Below are 21,624 nucleotides of genomic sequence, written 5' to 3'. Positions count from 1 at the left end.
TCACCGATTAATCACACATCATACTTTAAGAAGCATCAAAGCAGCAAGTCTAAGTACAGTGCATGATTAAAATATCGAACCGAAACTGCTTTTTCCTAGATGTTGATAACACTTAAATTCTGGACAAAATCTTCTAGGCAACAAATTTTAAATACACATTGATCAAATATTCTTTGTACACAGAATATTAATATTTTCTTGTTAGAATCAGTAGAATCAACAGAAAAAGTTTTTTAGGACCAACAGTTATTATCCCTCTATCTAATCTGGTCTCGATTTTATCAGCACCTGAAAACAGCATATTTTTCTTCATTACATGCAACGGGACTCACCTCCTTTAGTGCAGTTAGGAATCTAAAATTTTGGTGAAATTTATTTCTACACTTTAATACACTGCAGGTAAAATTTGAACAAAATCTAAGACATGTTGGTGGGATCAAGTAGTACTTGACTCATTAACTTTGTTGCTGAAAATGTATTTCTCTGATGATAAGAACAGTTTATTAAGCAGCTAAATTTATTAATTTGCGTGACTTTATAGCACAGATCTATAACAACTACAGGAAAACCTCGTTAATACGAAGTTCAAGGGACCAAAAAATGTCAACTTCGTATTAAACGACTTTGAGTTATCCAAACTTTTCAAGATGGTGCCTGTTTTCAGGTGTAAATAAAGTAGAGTATAAATTACCCCCACAAAGGATGTTTTATACTTGGTGGTAGCTCAGAAAATAAGCTTTATATGTACTATATAATAATATTGTACGTTTTAAAGAAAGTGTAAAAAATGTTACACAAAATGAGAACACTGAGCTTGACGCGGACACAAAGATTCCAAGGAGATGGTTAACACTATTTATCCTGCCTAATTATGCAACCGGTTATGCACAGTATGCATGTTGTGGCAAAAAGTCTTTTTAAAAAAGGTATTTTATTTTAATTGTGCAAAGTTGTTGCTCTTCCACGAAATTCTTACAATTTTAGTTCATAAGAAACCCGTTTGCACAGAGACGTGCGAGCAAGAGACGGGAGATAATCGGACAGAATGAATATTGGAAACTGGAGTTGCAACATACGTAAGATCGACGTCAACTTTTGCGGGAAAGCTAGATGACAACGCATTAAGCGGGTAGACGATCTTTAGTTGGCCTATGCAGCTTTGATTATCTGTAACAGTTTTCCTTTTTTTTTTATGAAGTTCTACAGGGCACAAAGAACACGCTTTTAATGAAAGTGGTTACCGAAAGTTGTCGGCTACCAGGCCAAAAGTTGCTCTCTCACAGGAAATTGCTGTATCTCGAGCTCAGAGCCAGACAGATGGGTGAGACTTCTTGTATTTTGGAACATTCGTGCGATCTTATCTCGCATTTCTCATCTAGCACTGGTGAATATTTCCAAGGTGGTGCATTCAGCAGCGAAAGGCTTGACCTGCTATGCACATTGACAAAGAATGTCAATGTCCAGCGGGCAATTCGGGCTGCTTCCCTCGAGTTGTCAGCAGTTCTTAGGACAAGGAAACATGTCAAGGTCAAGTTAAAATAACGTCCAAGCTCTCTCCACATTTGATCTTCTCTTGTCGACTTACGCCGGTGTCTACTTCGAATTAAGCGAAAGCAGTTTTGCGGAAGGATCTTGTAAACAACTTCGTATTAAAAATTATCCGTATTTCGATTTATCTGTACTGAAATACATTATAAATCCTATCTTATCGGCTGGGAAATGGGAAGAACTTCGGATTAAAGGGTACTTCGTATTAACCAATATCGTATTAACGAGGTTTTCCTGTAATGTGTTAACTTGTTTTAGACCTGAAAAATGTTTGCTAAATTGTCACAAAGAAATTGTTTACATCAATTTGAACTACCTAGGTATATTGAATTTTAACGTATATTATGTTCATGAGTATTCCCTGCATCTTGTCTTGCACCAAAGATAGTTTAGTAATAAAAGTGATTTTTAATTACTGGTAATACTGGCACATTTTTTTAAAGCCTCACTAAACTTTTTTGAAAAAAAAAAATTGGCATAAAATCTGTGACGATTATGAGGTGAAATGTGGTAAATAAAGAAATTGATTCATTATTATTCACCATATATTAAATAACACACTGAGGAGCTTTATAACTTGTTTATAACCAGTAGAAAGTGTAAGAGAGCTTCTTTTTGAAAGAAAGTTTTTTACTAAGGTATTATGCTTCATTTAGTGAACAGTGATGCAATTTATAATTCTACGTGAAGCTTGTTTAGACATAATTGAAAGATGCATTCCAACTTGTCAACAACTCTTGTTTATTTTCAGGTGTTGGATTTGTCAGAACTAGATGCTTTGACGCACTTTCGATCAAAATTTGATGAGGCTCTTCGCAATTCATGGAAGACTTCATTGAATTGGGCTTCCCATAATCTTGCAAAGAATAACAAACAGTAATGTGCCTTATTTCCTTCAGTGGTACTTAAGTGTGCCAGATAGATACAAAGTGTGATGGGAATTAATCTCAAATAGTCATTAACCTTCCGCCATTGTAAGTAGTAAAGTTTTGGTACTACATTGTTCCTATTTCCAAGGGTATGTGTGCAATGCATTGAAGAGGAGTATGAACGTGAACAAACTTGTTTAATTTTTTTTAATGTTTTTATGTGAATGGAAAGCAAAGTAGTTGCGCAAACCAGTTATTTTTGTTATTTCTCCACAGAGTTATTTATTGTTTGAATAATCTTTTATTTAGGTTGCATGAATGTGATTGTGTTTGATGATAGATCTGCATCAAATAATATTCATTAATTTGTTTGTGTACATAGTCAGGAATTGGTCAGTGTGATTGGCATGTTCTCTAAGTATGAATATCCAGGGTTTTTTTTTTTTTTAATAAAATGTAACTTTCTTTGAATATTTTATATACAGATTTTTGAAATTGTAAATATGATGGAGAATGCACAGAAGAGAGCAAATATCTTTTAAACTGTCTGTGGAATGTGGATATTTCTAGAGGCATTATTTTTTTAAAATATGGAGGCCTAATGACAGTTTTTTCTTACTATGCAGCCTCCAGATTCTACGAAGAGGGTAAAAGAAGTTTGCTGTTGACTGTGCATGTGCCAGTGAGGATAAATGAACAGTATTTGTAGTTCTAGTATTTGAGATACAGAGAATATTTTTATTATAATACATTTTCTAGTGTTGTACAGCATGACAGGTACATTTATATAAATAAACACTGTTGTTTTTGTATGTATGTATATGTAACATTTCTAAAAGAAGTTTCATTTTGAATAAAGAAGTACATGCTATTATCTTTCAAACACCTGTTATGTACCTGCACATTTTTGTACCTCTTTCTTGTATTACACAAGTGCTGTGTATACCGTTGCCAATAATTCTTGTAGTTTGTACCTTAAAGGAATATATGTATGCATCATGCGTTTTCTATAAAGTGATTTTTATTTTAAATTCTTTGTCAGAACCCATGCTACAATAATTACTTTGTAAACAGTGAAAAAATGGTCCTTGTGTAGTAAGACCAAGAATAAAAACGTCCTAAAAAATTCCATATTTAGTATATGTAATCTCCACGTGTGGGACTAGAACTGTAAAGTGGAATTAAAATTAATACAAAAAATATTAAATGTAATTCCCTAATAACCACTATTTTTTTCATGAAATGGTGTAGTGTGAAAATAGTTAATTTCGAAGATGATACAGATCTTGATAATTCTAATTCATGAAGATGAAGGCTCCTCCTCGCTACTCCCTCTGTCCCCTTCCTTCTCTAAGGAGAGAGACTGAAAGAACCCTTCTTTTTTTCTCCCCCTCTCTCTCTCTCTCCTCAATTTCTTTACTCTGTAATTCTCTCACCCTCCTCTCCTGTCTTTCTCAGAAGGAAAGACAAAAAGATAGAGGGGAGGCAGGATGGATAAAAGACAAATTGAAATTTGAATTATTTTAAATGTTAATACATTGGAAGTTGATTTTTTTTCATTTTCCTGCTTCATACATTTGACTTTTCTGGCTCAATGAAGGAATAAGTTTAAAATATTTCCAGGTTTGTACATTTTCATCACATCAATAGTGTCCCATGAAAATGTATAGTAGTAGTAGTAGTAGAAATAAACATTACACTGTATTCACTATAATGGAGATGAACCTATAAACAGCAATGTTTTACACCATAATGGCATGCCAGGCTGCACAACCCTGCATTCAATTAGTGAAATCCTCAAGCAGCACATGTCGTGTGCCGCTTGTTACTTTGGTGTGAAATCTCCCTAACAGCAAATGGGTGGATGTTTTAAAACCAGTTTAGAAAACAGTTTGCAACTACACATTTATTTAACTCTGAAATAAAGTGATAGAAAACCCAAGACATGGAATATCACATATAATAAACACATTGCCACAATGTCCAAAGTGAAATGCATCATGGAAAAACTATAAGTTTCCAACACTTCTTCTCCATCTTTGAGACATGGGTGATTGGTTGTGGTATCACAAGCTGTAAAGAAAATGAGGAACTTGATAATACCATAGTCGAGTACAAGTCCAAAATGTTATTAAGAAAGTGGAAGTAAAGAGGGATGTTAAGTAATGTTTTTTTGGAATGCAATGCATTAATTTAGGTATTTACCAATTTATAAATGTATTAATAGCAATAACATCTGAAATATTATATTCAGTTCACCATTACCGGTGGTCTAGTTGGTAGGGCATCTAACTACTATGCAGAAGACCGAGGTTCGATTCCTGGATTGGGTGATTTGAGGTGAGAATTTTTCCAGCCTTGTCCATGCGTAAAAGCAGCTCTGGGGTTCTCCCAATCTCAAATAAATGTGTATCTTAGAGGCAACCTGGGGTGTAAAGGCAACCAAAGCATGGTGCTGATCACACCACCTCCAAAAATTGCCGAGATGGAAAATGTACCTTCATGGTACTCTTGGCAACATCTTATTTGACTCCCGAAAGAATTCTACGGCCTAAATTCGTAAACTTAGCAACATTGCATTTCAGTGCCAGCTGAAAGTGGATAACTTTAAGTTGGTCCCTCCACTAGACGAAAAACGCTGCGGTGAAAGGTTTCCAATTTCGCACATTCCATGAACATAGAAATTGATTGATTTGTTTTATTTTACTTCGCGTTTTGTGCCTCTTGGCTAATTTGCAAAGATGGGGATGGGGGATGAAATTGATGAATGGACATTTACAAACAACCATGCCGAGCGGGATTCGAACCCGGGACCCCTAGCGTCGCAGCGCGAATGAACATAGAAACTATAACCCGCTATTATAATACACAATCAAACAGCAATAGTAAATTCGATAAAGAACCTTGAGGAATTCTTACGATTATGCTTCCTCTACTTGAAATGAAAGAGATTTGAAACACTGAATATAGTGTTTCTCCACCTGGAGGAAATCGCTGTCAAGTTTGAGCAGAAAGAAGCAGATTTATGAGGAGTTTATGCGATATTTTATTTACAATATCTTGCATAATATCGAACAATTCTTAAAAAATAATATTTTTCACGACTTGTTGAGAAAATGTACTTGGAACATAGGAAAGCGGATGTTTTCATAAACGTCAATGTGTTTTTAAGGCCATTAAGTTATGTAGAGCAGTTGGTTAGATGCTGGTATCCTTATTTTTCATCATACATGAAAGGTCGCAGATGAAAGTTCTTAGATTCAAATCCTACCTTTTTTTTTTAGATGAACAGATACAGTTGATATTAGAACATTAAAAACAATTATCCGATGCACACTTTGACTTTGAGGGACGTTTCTTCTGCGGTATTTTTCCCTTAGAAGCTGTTGATTGCCATGATTTAAGATTTAAACTTTTTCCTTTTAGCCATTCTTCATAAGTTGAGTTAACGCACACATTATGACTAATTCGCATATCACATACAGTATTCAGGATGTTGCATGTAATGTTATTTAAGATATGTATTGTTTACGCTCTTCATTGACACCTAAAATATTTATTTTTTCTATATACTAACACACCCACACTTACACAATTATATTAAGCAGTGATGTAGTGCATTACTGTAATGAAGGGGAGAGTTTAATGAATTCATGTTGCTAAGATTGGTAATGTTATGTCTGTTCCTTCGTAATAACTTGTTAATCCTCACCTCCATATTCCAATGCATCTAAAAGTAATGCTAAATTGTCAATTAATGAAAGTAAATGGCTATTGCAACAGCCGATGTGATAAAAACTACTAACAACTGTATATATAGTGAGTAACAAACAAAATGCAAAAACTGAGAATGATCGTTAATTCACTACTGCTTTGTATCCAAAATACTTGTCTTATTTCAACAGAAAGTATTATATCTAACAAACTTTCTACTAAATTTGCAGTGTTGAAAACAACAATCACATTAGCTCTACGTAACTTGATTCTGCGCATTCCACGTGACACATGATTTCTTCCTACCATTGAAATAGCTTCAGGAAATGCTGAACCTCTTTCTTACCCTTTCCTTTCACCTCCTGAAATACAGAAACCATGGTTAAATTACCAGCAAGGTGAATAAACTTTAAGCCAGATTATACTCCTGAAAAAAATCCTGCCTCGATGGAGAATCAAACCCATGCCCACCCTCGTCAGAATCAAGCATGCTTCCTCTTCTCCAAGTAGCTCACATTAGTTGCCAGTTTGAAGAAATCAATGCACATGTGATGTTATTACAATTTTATAAGTGTAAAGGTATTCAGCAAAAATCGATAGACGCTCAAAGGGAAGAATGGTGTTCTATTGGTGTTTTTGTCATATTTTGTAAATGGTGTGTAAATGCTGTGTTTTGAACAAACAATCAATTAGTTACGAAGTATTTTCTTGTTTCTTGAAATTAGGATTTCGAAAGCGAAAAGGAGGCAGTTGAAGAAACTTCAACCTTCCCAAAGACTAGAAAAAGAGAGAGAGGAAAGAGATAATCAACTTATGAATTTAAAACAATGAAAAAATTTTGAAGTGCATATTAATGAACTACAAATTATGATAAACCTACTTTTGTGGTGAATAACGTCATTGGTCTCGGTCATTTTCGAAATATGAACCTGATTTTTCTGTATTATAAAGTGGGAATGTGGCAATATATTATCCCTCAGCTAGGAAAATTTACGTAAGCCGCCGCCTTCCCTCCAACTTATTTAATGGCTATAATGTTTAATCCTGCAAGCTGTCCCAGCTATCTTAAAGGCTCTCCACATAAGACTTTTCACTTCACACTACGCTACTACTAAAATGTGTTTCTCTTCATCCTTCAAACAGAGTGCTTAAAATAACGTGAGCAGTATGATGTGGGGGGATCATATTAGCTTGCAGAATGGAAAGTCCTTTGCAGAAACTTTTTCAGGAATATAAATGGCCTTGGTCGAGAATACCTGTCTACATTTCTGGGAAATTGCAGTTCATTGATATTTATGCAATTTACATCCATTCTGAAAGACATTTGAATCGTAGTAAGCAAGATGCAACGTGTAATGCACAGAAACACGTGAAGTAAATTGAAGTTTCAAACGTTGAAAAGCATAAAATGTGTGGTTACATCATGGAAAATCCGACTTACATTGTAGGTCTGCAATGAAGATCACAAAGAACAAAGAACTTACTGCTTGTATATACATTTGTATTGTTGTTTTAAGTCCACTTTATGTGCAGATAGGCTAATCGGGACTGCACCTACAGTTTGAACTGGAATCCAAACCACTTTACATTGTGCCTCAACCGGGTATTGGACCTCTTGATTACAATTTACAACACACTGTCTAAGAACAGGTATTTACGAGAGATAAATTCTTAATGTGTGCAAACATAACTTATGACATCTGAATGAAATAAAAGGTGTTGCCTAAAATCCTGCCAATCCTGAACTTGTGATTAAGTACTGTGCCAAAAAAATCAAGCAAGCTGAGGAGAAGCATTCCTCGAGGAATGCATCAATACTTAGTTATTTATTATACTCTTATATTACATTATTAAAACTCTTCGTACTCGGTAAATAACAAGAAAAAAAAGAAAGCATAGGGTGGGATTTGAACCTACGATGTTTTGTTCTTCACGAAAAAGTATAATACGGTGACTGTCTAACCAACTGCTCCATGACATTACTAATGTGAAGTTTTGTAAACACCCTGATCTCAGTGAAAACAAACATGTTCCGAAGTTCAGAACCATTTCTCGCCACAGATCAAGGAAAAGACACACTTTGCAGAATCGTCCGATATTGTGCAAGCTAGCTTTACTGAAATTTCACCTAAAATTGTGTGAAATTTGCCTCTTTGCATTCAAATGTGACAACAATTCTCTCCAGGTTGTGACGTTTTTTCCCACGCGATTCGTAAATAATAGTATTATGTAATAATTTCGCGTGGAAAAAGCCTCACACTTCCTCATTCTTCGTACACCTTGCGTCACTTTTGTTATTTGATGGTTATACTACTCGCCGCTAGAGGTCTCTACTGACCTTTTTGCTCCGTGCTTGCTTCACGAGCAGGTAAGCGCAGTCAAGTTCCGACCTCGCAGAGCTTCGTGCAACAGCCAGTTTTGGCTCGCGTCACCAGAGGGAGATAGAGAGAGCATGAGGCGTGTTTAAGTCTGCAAATTGTCTCGCGGGTCGAGACTTACCTCTTTTTTTTGTCTGCACGCAATACTACTGGTATGCTCTCGGTATTTAACGCCAAGTACTAATAAGTGGCTTCTTCTCTCAAATCTTTGCCGTTTACGTATTAACATGTGGCAGAACTGCATTTTTCGAGACGAACTTCACATGCGTGAATGGAGTCACGTTTGACTTGAGTTGCAGAACGCTACCTGAGTTCCGTCTGATAAGCCCAGTCGTCAACTGCCCGGACCAGTATGCAGGATTGTGACCGAGGAATAAGCTAATGGACGTTTCCAGACATTTATCCCCAGTGGAATGATGGCAGAACGAGAAGGAAGTCAGAGTCCCATTTGACGCGCCTGTAGCAGAATTGGATTGCTCCGTGGAACGTTTCTTGACCATATTACGTAGGTATGTACAGTCTCAATTCCCCTTATTTCTGCGAAGTGTGAAATCGTGAAGTGTGGCAGATCCGTGTACTTTTTACGATCAAGTCAAAAAAAAAGTTTGAATAAGTGGAAAAGGAAAAAAGGACGACAAAAAAGTATAACCCATTTCGAAATTGCAAATTAACAGATTAACTAATTATTGTGCAACGACTTGTCATTCATATATTCGTTGCAACAAAAAAGAAAGTTACGTCAGTTTATGTAACGTTGAATTAAGCAAGGCGTACACGCGGCAAAATTATCATTCTTTCTCGCGAATGTTTAAATACCAAAGTAGTAATGCGAGGGTGGCACTAACGAAAATAAAGTAATGGAAAGATTTAATTGAAATTACGTTCACATTCTTCTTACTGTTGTGATTTTTTGTAATATATTTTTTAATATGTCGAATGGCAGATTGTAGACAAAAAAAAAAAAAGACTTGTTGAACCTATAATTGGAATATTTTTATGAGAGTTAAAGCGGGAATGTATATGATAAATTGCTTCTCATGTTTGTTGTTAATTGAGACATTATTCACTCTTGTTTGAGGTTAAAGCTAATAAACTTTTGACTCAAATTTTGTGCGAACTTTACTCTACGCTCCTCTTTCTTCAGAAATATTCCACGAGAAACGAAGCAGAGAGATTATTATTAGCATGGAAAGTAGTGGTGAATTAATAGAGTAGTATTAGTTACATATTTTTATGAATGATTTGCATGCACATTCATATCTGAAGATACTTTGGGCGAATTGCCAAAACAGTGTGAATTTTCCACGATATCTTGTGAACATATTTTCTTTTGTCGGTACAGTTGATTGCGTTTAGGTGGAGTACGCCCAGCGGATTATATCCCTCCTCCTTCTTTCCCCCTTTTCTTTTGATTGGTCCTCTTTCGAGACTGAGGTGGCGGTGATAGACATCGGCCATTAACCTCAACAAAATTGTGACTTGTAACTGATTGGTTTGCTTGATTTAAAGTACGGACCTTTTTTTACACGCTTTCCACAAGGCTTCATTGCCCTTTTTTCTACGTACGCAACCATCATGTTACAAGGTGGAGGAGAACCTGTTCAGTGTTTCAAACTGCACATACATTTTCCTATATTCGATTTCAGAACGAAGAATCCTAATTTTTTTTCTACATTCGTATTTATACTTGTGATTTTTGTTTAATTATGTATTGTATTACTGGTTTAGGGTTTCAAACTTCATGGAATATGAAAGTTTTAAAAAATCACAAGATCGCTTTTTTTTTAGAAGAATTATTGCAAAGTTGGCTCTGAGGTGCTATGTTGCCAAATTTACGAATTCGGGACTTTGAATTTTTTGAGGGTGGACAATTAAGATGTTGAGAAGAGTACATATGGTGTAATATAGGGAAGTGAACAAGTAACACTGGTTGTCACTTCATATGAAGTGGGATACATTCTTTTCCCCATAACATTTAATAAATGCAACAACAAAAATAGAATTGTGAAATTAGAGTACTGATTATTGCAACAAAATTATCAAGTCATTCTCTTAATCACAATGAAATACCATAAAGGAAAGAAAAATATCTCCATAAAACTTCTCAAAATATTATCTTTTTTCCAGAAACACCTCATCAGTGTCTTCCACGCTATAACTAAAACTGACTTCATAAAATCAACAAAAGATGTGTTTTCAGTTATCCCTGCATTATTCTGTAAACAATTGTACTTACTTATGTTGTAGACATCTTTCCACTGCACTATGGATAATGCTTCATTCGAATACATCAGCCAGGACAAATATTGTACCCAGCCAACTGCAGCTGGTAAAGAACTGGAACAATTTTTTTTATTAATGTTATTACAAGCAAAATACATTTTAAAGGGGGCAGTCAGTCTGTTGGAATTTCAAAGCTAAATTAGATTACAACTAATGCTGAACCAATGCCGATAATCATTATAAGAAAGTATTGTTTGGAAATTTTTCACCCAGACTGGCTGGTACTTTTCCAGATTTTGGCTGCGAAATCTATAAAAATACGTACTGCACAACACTTTCATGGAGTCTAAAAACATATATTATGAAACTATGTCAAATTCAACGTTTTGATTTATTTTGTATTGTATTGTGTGAAAAAAATGGGTTTTGTGATCAAATGACAGCTATTTTAATATTCCTATGTAATTCTTGACTATTTTGAAAAAAAAAAAACTATAGTAAATTCATGCATATGATTGAACATTTTTTTTTAATTTTAATTTTAAGGTATCTGTGGGAAAACTGGTAAGATATCAGCTCAACCATTACAACTAATATTTTGAAGGATAATCAAAATATATGGAATGTATTTATCAACACAAATCCAATTGATAAAATATTAATACCATTTTAATTAAGAAATAAGCATTTAAAAAAATATCATACAATTTTTCATTAAGATAGATCAATAAATACATTGAAACTTTTCACCTTTTTCTGATGAAAATAAACTTTTTTTTTTACCTTACCTCAGTTTAATGAAAAGCCCTGAAGTTGCCATCAGTACATAGTCAAAAGGTACAAGGTATGACAAAGCTATGGGAACTGATTCAAAGGAAGCAGAGAAGAAATATCCTGTAGAAAAAAAAATGTTTTCCATTACATGAAACCTATTACAGTGTTAAACTGTGCAGAAAAAACATAAGGTAATTGTAAAATCATTAGTAAAGTTGAAATATTGCTACTTAAGACTTAGCTTTTTAAATTTTTAATTGATTTAAAGTATTAATAGAATACTAGTGCTCTGTAACTATACATAAACATTTCAAAGGTACATTTACACTAGAGCACTGCATGGAACCACTTTTGCTTGCTCGTACTTGTTTGAGTCTCCTACGCTCGAGCGTTTACAATAGAATATAATTTTAATGTGACAATAATAATAATAATAATAATAATACGTAAAATATCCATGCTGTCAGTTTCAGCCCACAATCATATTTTATCATTTTTATATACCACTGTATTTGTAAGATAGAATAAACTACATTTTAGCATGGACTATGTATACTTATTTCAATATCACTGTGTCTTTCACTTGACGATCCATATTTGAGGGTCTACTACCACAGACAAATTACAGTTGTATGTGTACTATTGAGCTTCGACCATATAATGCTTGTTTTGCCTGTTCAAGCATTATTCGCCCTAGCAAAGAAGCTCTCAATTCTATATGCTATCTAGCATATAGCCACTGTTACCGCAGGTAACACCAAAATATAAAGAATTGAAGAACTCGTCTTAAAATATTATTACCTACATAAACTGGTAATATTGTCGTAAAGTAAACATTGCAGACTGACATTTTTTCTGACACCGGCAAAAGCGAAGAGGAGGACTGATCCGGTACCCTCCTCAGGCAACATGAGGAAAGGGCCCTGAGCCCACGCAAGGAAGACTTCGCGTTGCGGCAAAGACTGTTACGGCGGGAGGAGGAGCCTTGCCTGTTTAGCCGGCGCAGTTGCCGGTGATTGTTACCGGATACAGATCAGTGTTGGCATATTCAATTGACAGAAAAGAGCTAAGTTGCCTAATCGGGTCTATCTTACTCTGAAGGTGTCCAGTCACGCTGGGGAACGATGGCGCAGTGGTAGCGTCGCCGCCTTATAATCAAGGGATCCCGGGTTCGATACCCGGTGGAGGCACAAGTGGTTCAGATCCAACTTTAAACTGTCCCAATTAGCATTACTGTGCATGAAGTGGACTTAAATCGCCAAATCAAAATTTTAAAAAATCAAATCACACTGGGGGAAAAGCAAAATTCCAAGTGATATTTTGTATTTACTCTAAATATCAGAGATTACGAAAGTCCTCTTTGTCCTTCTTTGTCGTCATGGGCGAGAAGGAGAGGAGAGGGGTGGGTATGATCAAGGGGTCCGCTGTCCTAAAATTCTATATTTCACACATATAATATTATTTCGGTTACAGGAATTTGTGATAATTGTTGAAAGGGCCGAATGAGATTGACATACGTTGTCGCAGGAATGCAATAATTTAGGATTGAAGCAATGTTTTTGAGGTGGTAGAACTGTTTTTGGGTGAAAACATTACCTACAAGCATAATTTCCCGATTGTTATCTTAGCACGCTCTGAAGTGTCAGGTGTCGCAGGTTCGAATCCTCAGCAAGAAATGGTTATTTCAATGTTCGTTGTTATTATTTTACTTACATAATTATAAAAATTAATAATTACATACACAAAGAAATAATAATTTTATTTCAATAATTCACCATGCATCCTCATCATCACGATTATCCTATAAAGCGAAAGCCTTAAAGGTAGCAAAGGATGTAAAATATACGAAATAGTAGTGGTGTCAGAAATGAGATTTCAGTGGATTTAGCGAAACATGGGAGTGGGAGTAGTTAGGAAACAGACGAAGACTACATCTACTCTACATATGTCTTATTTGAAACGAAAAGTTTCGCGATTTGGGCAAATCTGGTTTCAAAAGAACTAAGATGGCAACAGTAGTAGAACTGGACTTCTTGCAGGTTCCGAAGGAAATATTGGGGAAGCGCCGATGCTGAGAGGGAAGGGGGCAAGGAGGGTGCTTCACTTGTTACAAAAGTAAACAACGGTTTGTGGGAGGGACTGTGCAGTGCGAGTTTTGTGAGTGGTGTATTTCGTCTTTATGTTGTTTTCGGGCATTGTCAATTAATTAATGGAGCTTCCTCCGAGTTCCGAGGTGGTGGGTTCATCCTATCTGAACAGTGTGTGTAATCGTGCGATAGAAGATATTTTGAAGCAATCTTTCGGTTCGTTCTTTTGTAGAAAAAAGCGAAATGGAGCCAAAGCCTATTTTGAACGATTTAAAAACCAATTCGTCTGCTGGATATGACCGACATTTCAATGTTTCGTGGTATAACGACTACCCGTGGTTATGTGGATGTGTGCAGTTGTCGAAACTCTTTTGTTGGCCATGTACTCTATTTTCGGGTGAAAAAAAAAAAAACGTGTGGAATTCAGGTGTGGATAACATGGACCATGACCATGATGCACCCAAAAATTCAAATTCAAATGAAAAACTTCACTTTACGACAGCATCATAGAACTTTTTTGATTTGATTTGATTGACTTTGCTTTGCTTGTGCCACTTTTGGCAAATTTGCGAAGATGGGGATGAGTGATTATATGATGAAATTGATGAATAGACACCACAAACGTCCATGCCCAAGCCAGGATTCGAACCCGGGACCCCAGCATCATATAACTATTTTCAAGAAGAGTCGTCGTATTGATCTGCTCTATAATTAGCCTTCGATGTTTCTGTAAGAATCAAATTACGGTATGCGCCAAAATATACAGTACTGAAACTCTCACACCTCAAACGCGCATGTGCGATTGTCGATGGGGCATAGCTCCAGCCGCTCGTGTTCTCAGTAGTAAAAAGGAAGTTATAACTCGCTAATAGTGTGTATGTTAGTGTTTCTTTCAGGGTAAATAAACTCACAGAGGACAACAATTTAATGTTCGTCTTTTAATTTCAGTACTGTATATTTTGGCACATACTGTACGTATTATTGTGTAAACAACCAATGTTTGCGATTTCACTTCAGTCCTTATGTCAACATTTTTTTTCATGATTAATAACTTTACCAAAATCTAGTATTGAATTGCAGATGTACCAGATTAATATTATATGAACTACTTGGAAGACATTGGGGGGGGGGGGGGCATGAGGTGGGGAGGTGCCGAAGTCTCCCTTAAATGTCCTACTGATAACCGGTAACACTTTTAAAAATCCCACGCCACGCCACTGCTATCTAGAGTTGTCCATGTGAACTATTTGGTGCTCGAGTGAAATGCTCTTCCTGCAGCACTTTGATATACATTAAAAATATATGAACCAAATTTTCACTGACTCAGATTTTATAGGCATACTGTATGCACACAAAGATTTATACTTAATTTAATGCATAAAATTTCACATTTTTTTTCTGCACTAGTCAAGTTAAATATTTGGTATGGTCAATAAATAACCGGATTAATGCCGTGAAAAAGCTAAATAAAGTGACAGAGTGATGAAACTTGCAGGAAATTAGGGAGGTTGTGTATGTGCAATTTGTTCACAAGGTGTTTGTGTTTTTTTTTATCGTCGTGGTCCACTTCTTGGTCGCTTCCTCTGGCAGGGTGAGAAATTGAACACTGCTCTGTACTCTTGACATCTTGTGAAACGAGGTGAGACCTGCAATCAGGCGGAAGACTGCAAGACAATGCACGTCCCCAAGTTGCTGGACACACTATGGACATCATCGCACAAATGGGTTGGGAATGCTTAGATCATCCCCCTACAGCCCTGACCTATCACTGTGTGACTTTCATGTGTTGAGCCCACTGAAAGGCACCCTACGTGGAATCCCCTTTGCCTCGGATGCACAACTGCAGGAGGCGGTCTTCCATTGGTGCTCGCAGCAGCCACAGGACTTCTGGGACAGGGGCATCAAAAATCTGGTGAAGCGGTGGGATGCCTGCCTCAACAACACAGGGGAGTATGCCAATAAGTATTAAAAGGAAAGTCCATACAACATTCATTCCAGTTATTTATTGACCATACCAAATATATAAGGAGGGGGAAAAAAACCTTATACCTATAAAAGGGATAGACTCTTAGGAAATTTTATCAATGCTGATACAGGACATAGATTTTTTTAAGAAACTAATTCATTATTGTATAGAAAGACCGTGCTCATGAATTTAGGAATTTCACAAGCAATTTGATCTTGGAGCGCTATTTCCAGAAATAACTGGTCAAACAAATCACCAAATTTACCTATAATATTTAAAGGAAGATTAATTAATCATGTGAGAACCAGAGGGATGTTACTCCTAGGAATAAGTTTGACTCTTAAAAAAAAGAGTCATGAAATACCTTATTGCTAAGGACTAGAAGTGGATCTATGTCGATCTGGCTCACTCTTCAGAGGAGTTTATTTAAACAAAGAAAACTGCATTTTTTCAGTTACGTTCCTCTGTTTCTCATATGACGAATTGTCACACTATTTTTCTCAAATATAGTACAACCTTTCATACACATATAGGAAAACCCCTCGATTCAATTTCCCCACAAAAAATTATACTTCCAACTCCCAATGCAACATTATAATTATTTCCCAGAAAAACAAACCTACAAATTTAATTAGCCAACTAAAGCATGTACTTAAATGTTGCAAAATTTATTATTTCAGTAAAGTAGAAAAAATACTAACATTCCTGTGTATTGGGATTAGGTAGAAGATATTTTGCAGAAAATGTGTAAAATCAGGCTTTCACTATAAGACACATGCAAAGATAAATGTTGACATTAACACAGACTGTCCAAATTCGGGACAATATTTTACATTTCCTTTGCATACAATTGCATATCTTAACTGCAAGTAACCTAAGTGACAGAGTGGATAGCACAGTGTGCTACAGGGTTTGTCTGGAAAGTAATGAGACTGGCCACCACACGACGCTCCAGTCATCAACAGCGTGTCCTCCACGAGCGGGATTGGTGGTGGGGGGTCTTAGCTAACCAACGCTACCCGGATCAGTCGCTTCCGAGCTCTGGTAGAGTAAGGGTCGCTTATCGCGCCAACAGTGTTTAAAAACGACGTCAAGATTTTTGAAAGCTCAAAATGCAGCGTTTGCTTGAGCAACGATACACCATTAGATTTTTCTTCAAGCTTGGAAAAACCGCTGCAGAGACGTTCACCATGATTAAGGAGGCCTGCCAGGACTAAGCCCTGTCAAGAGCCCAGGTTTTCCGTTGGCATGAAGATTCCAAGCAAGCGCCAATGTTTGGAGTGGCACACCAAGGAGTCCCCGTGCCCCATAAAGGCAAGGATGTCCAAGTCCAGGATCAAGACAATGCTCATTGTCTTTGACAAGAAAGGGGTAGTACACAAAGAATTTGTGCCTCAAGGGAAGACTGTCAACGCTGCTTACTACGTGGAAGTCCTCAAACGCCTGCGAGACAGAGTTAATCGGGTCCGACCGGAGATTGCCAAATGCTGGAAGCTCCCATCACGATAACGTGCCGAGTCACATTGCGTTCGTTGTGACGTCATTACTGGCTAGAATCAGCGTTGCCACAGCCAACGTACAGTCCCGACATGAGCCCAGCGGACTTTTTTCTATTCCTCAAGCTCAAAAGAAGCTTGAAAGGTCGCCGTTTTGATGATGTTTTGGCCATCCAAGCAGCAACGGCGGGTGTTCTGAAGGGGTTGTCGGAAGCTGACTTCCAGGAGGCGTACGCTGTGTGGAAATCGCAATGGTAGCAGTGTGTCGATAGGCAAGGAGAGTGCTTTGAAGAATTTTAACAAGTTGTACCAATTGGATCAATAAATTTTATTTCCTGGACACAGTCTCATTACTTTCTGGACAAACCCTGTATGACACCAGAAGTCCCAGCCTGGGCATGTGTGTTCTTTCATCAATTTCATCTTTGTGATCATGGACGTCTGCACTCCTTCAGTTTGAAATTAACATCTTGTTTTATGATGATTTCTAAAGAATACCTATATAAACACTCACCACAAGCAGTTGATATGTTCATAGTAAGGACAACAATCAAGATGGTCTGAAGAAATGATTCAAGTGTGCTTCTCAGGCCAACCAACCAGTATGCAATTCCAACGAATATAAGAGGCTCCAGTATTAATCCAGGAAGCTGTAAAATTATGAAATTATATGCTCTACACTAATACTGCAAATCACAACACTTGAAAGTGGAAGTTAGATGGATTGTTAATAAAATAATATTACAATTAAGTCACTAATGTTACAAGATTACATTCACCTAGATGCTTTGTTGGCAGTTTAAAATCTGTTCATGACATAGATCTGATAATTTTTCCTTACAGTCTAAACTGTCATTTTATAGAATTAATATGTTTTGAAGATAATGTCATGTTAATTCTTTGTGTCAGTTACTTCCCATCTCAATAGCCAGAGGAGTCAAATATTAACAAACATAGTGCATAAAATAACCAATTAATTGTTGACTTATGTGATGTCACTTTGTTTGCCTCTTACAGTTAACATTTCAAAGTCAAATCTATTACAATATCTTTGAACAACTCCACATACATATATTTTATTTTCATATATTCACATATTTTCATATATATTAGCTCATGCTGCATAGTAAAAAATGGCAATGTCTTAAATGACAGTAGTAGTACTAGCTGCATCCAGGTTTTGTTGTGTAGTAAAGCTACGCTTAAATATATTGCTATGGTTAGACTGCTACAGTCATTTTCAGCTAGCTGCAAGGTCACTGCTACAAGCAGTATACCTAGAGGCATGCATATTTAGTTTTTGACGAAAACACGAAATATGAAATAGCACACTGGGATGTTCATTTTTCATGTTTTGAAAGGTGTGAGGTAATTTCCCTAGTATGTTTTGTCAATGATGCGAAATGAACTGCAAAATACAAAATGAACTCTTGAACATGAAATTTAGAGTTCATTTACAGATGCAACACTTTCTGAAGTCTGAATTATCCTGCGAATTATGCTATAAATATTTGAGAAGCAAAAAATGGACTTTTTTACACAGGAATAAACTTAATACTCTAACAACTACACAAATGTGCTATTAGAAGGGGAAACTTAATTTTGTGTAAATAAATGTAATTTTTCAATCTTTAATAATTTAGGGTTTTATTCACCATTTTAATAACGAAATGCTATTTTATATACCACTTTTGATCCTAAAATCTTCCCTGCTTTTATAACAAAAATCTTGATCCTTTATTAACCATAAATATGTGGCTCTAAGTATACCTTATTTCTGACCAATCCAAAGTTGCCTTGTCCATAAATTAATTTACCATTAGTGCAAAAGTTTCAAAATACGAGGGGATATCAAAAAGTAATTGAATAAATTATTTACAGCCAAATGGAAATGTATTCACAAAACTGAAATATACATTTGGAAGTATATGTATTTTGCCACCTTTCCATGAGATGGCAGATGTGTGCACCTCACGCATGCCGAGAGGCAGTTGTTTCAAAATGGCAGCTATGTTTGAGACGTTCAACACAGTTGAGCTGCGGAGTCTGATTTGGTTTTTGTGGTCAAAGGAACAGAAACCACCTGAAATCTATCGTGAGTTGTGTGCAGTGTATGGTGACACATGCATGACATTCACAAATGTCTGTAACTGGTGTGGGAAGTTCAACGCAGGGCATGTAAATGTCTTCGATCAACCCCGTTCTGGACAGCCTTGCACATCCCACACACAGAGCAATGTTGATGCTGTGGAGGCATTGATTCAGGAGGACCGGCGGTCAACAATCCAAACAACAGCGGATGCAGTGGGAATTTCATATGGCAGTGAATACACCATCATCCATGAAGAACTTGGGTATCGCAAAGTCTCAGCAAGATGGATCCCCAGACAGTTCACACAACAGCATATGGAGGACCATATGGGATACAGTCTTGAACATTTGTTCCAGTACCATACGGCTGGAAGCACATTCCTTGACTGTATTCTTACCGGGGATGAATCGTGGGTTTTTCATTACACTCCTGAACGAAAGCGACAGAGTATGGTATGGAAACACACAAACTCACCCCCACCCCGTCTGCAGGAAAGGTTTTGCTTACTGTTTTCTGGGACAGCCAGGGTATCATTCTTGCTGATTTTGGGGGTGAAAGGAGCAACTGTAAATGCTGCTGCATATTGTGCCACACTGGATCGTCTATGAGCTGCTCTGCGCTGTAAACGTCCAACAAAATCTCTGGGGGAGGTCATCATTCTCCATGATAATGCTCATATCCATGTGGCTGCATCAGTGACACAAAAAGTCAATTCCTGGCATTGGGAAATTCTCAAGCATCCAACATACAGACAGACTTTCACCTGTTCGGCCCATTGAAAGAACACCTTGCCGGCAAACACTTCACATGCAACACAAAGTTGTGACAGCCGTGTGTCATTGGCTATTCGTCCAGCCGAACGATTTCTACCGCATGGACATCGAAAAATTGGTGTCGCGGTGGGACAAATGTATAAATGTGAATGTATGTTATGTGCAAAAGTAGAGTAATGTTCAACCTTCAAAATGTATATATCAGTTTTTGTGAATACATTTCCGTTTGGCTGTAAAGAATTTACTCAATTATTTTTTTATATCCCCCTCGTAATTTAAATGTTACTTTTTCACCATATATATTATTACTGTATTTTCTTCAATTAATATAAAGATTCTACATGCCATTGCTAATATTTTGGATAAATAATACACTCCTGTCCCATAAAGCCCACTGCTTCTTTCTCTCATGAACAGTGGCATTTCCTGGGGGAAAGTAGCCAACACGGAGTACATGGGTGAAAAGGTGTTCTCTGTGACGAAGATGAAAAGGGCTCCTTGAATAGACTGGATGCCCTTCTGATCTAATGATGTTCCAACATAGCAGAGACCAGCCATTAGTGCAATTGCCTGAAATAAAGTTGAGAGTGGAGCCAAAATCAGTTTGATTTTACCCTACAATCCAGCAGAATTTTTTCTAAAGTGCTATTGTCCCAAGGGTTACATAAAACTACAATCAACACTTTTGGAAAGTCTAAATCTGTTAGAATTATATCAAGTTTTGAATTTTTGTTAATCCTGCACTGAGTTTTGTGATTAAATGGGTTGTTTTATTGTTGTTGATTTGATTTATGTTACTTCCCTTTTCTGCCACTTATGGCTAATCTGGAATATGAGGATGAATGGTGATTATATGAAATGGATGAAAGGACAATCACAAACATGTACAGGGTGTCTCATAAGTAATAGCGCAAACTGACACAGGTGAAAGTACATGATAATAGAAGCAAAAAATTCTCAGTAAACATGGGTCTGCAATGGAGTTGTTTTCGAGATAATCGTGAATGTGTACTTACAAGCCGCCACTGACTTCATTGTTTGTAAACATCGTCCTAGTTGGTAAAATGCTATGTAGCGACGCTACATCCGACAATTGCCCAGTGGAGGCACATAGTGGTTTAGAACTTTAAACTGTAGGCCCAGTTCTGATTAACATGTTTGTGCATAAAGTGGACTTACAAGACAGTAGCATATCCTGAAAATTGGACCAGGTTTACTGCAACATTTTTTACTTATTATATATATTTATTATATATGTATTAATTAGATATAATAGAAATAAAACACCAATGCAAGCATGTAAGTAAAACAAAAACAGAAGTTCGACAACTTCAAATTTTCAGTCAGTTTGTAAATATGTGAAAAAAATTGGTTTACCTGTAGTAAGCCAGATAACATGGGAGAACACGTAACTGCTAAAAAACACACTCAATCAACCAAAGTCTAACTTCGCCAATAGTATCGACACACCACCATACTAAGATAGAGACCACCCACTTCAGAAGATTGTACAATATTTAATTCAAAAATACAAAGCTTACCATCTTCTGCACTATCCGTAGAGTTTGCACAGATGGATCCCTAAGCACTTGCATGAAAGAGCGATAGGTCAACCAGAAAAGTTGCATTATCCAGAGAGGTTGAGCACTGAAATTTTAAGTTTGGATTTCATCATCACAATCACACTTTATCAAAATTTAATGT

General features: G+C 36.6%; 2 protein-coding genes across 3 annotated transcripts in view; one reads left to right on the top strand and one right to left on the bottom strand.

Annotated features, from left to right (window-relative positions):
* Positions 1 to 3,469, top strand: part of Pi3K92E (phosphatidylinositol 3-kinase 92E) — a 122,918-nt gene extending 119,449 nt beyond the window's left edge. For both annotated transcript variants that reach the window (XM_083120630.1, XM_083120629.1), the window contains exon 18: positions 2,300 to 3,469. In XM_083120630.1, coding sequence (XP_082976756.1) covers positions 2,300 to 2,428 — 129 coding nt within the window. In that variant the 3' untranslated portion in view covers positions 2,429 to 3,469. The remainder of the gene's footprint in view (positions 1 to 2,299) is intronic.
* An 854-nt stretch (positions 3,470 to 4,323) lies between these two features.
* st (ATP-binding cassette transporter scarlet) overlaps positions 4,324 to 21,624 on the bottom strand; it is an 88,034-nt gene continuing 70,733 nt past the window's right edge. Inside the window, 6 exon segments of the mRNA XM_083120628.1 lie at positions 4,324 to 4,490; positions 10,746 to 10,846; positions 11,521 to 11,626; positions 17,570 to 17,705; positions 20,266 to 20,490; positions 21,462 to 21,605. Coding sequence (XP_082976754.1) covers positions 4,324 to 4,490; positions 10,746 to 10,846; positions 11,521 to 11,626; positions 17,570 to 17,705; positions 20,266 to 20,490; positions 21,462 to 21,605 — 879 coding nt within the window.

Source organism: Lepisma saccharinum, chromosome 4 (assembly GCF_977018435.1).
Source record: "Lepisma saccharinum chromosome 4, izLepSacc3.1, whole genome shotgun sequence".
NCBI lineage: Eukaryota > Metazoa > Arthropoda > Insecta > Zygentoma > Lepismatidae > Lepisma > Lepisma saccharinum.
The sequence above is the reverse complement of the archived record's forward strand: the minus strand, read 5'-3'. Positions and strand labels throughout refer to the sequence as shown.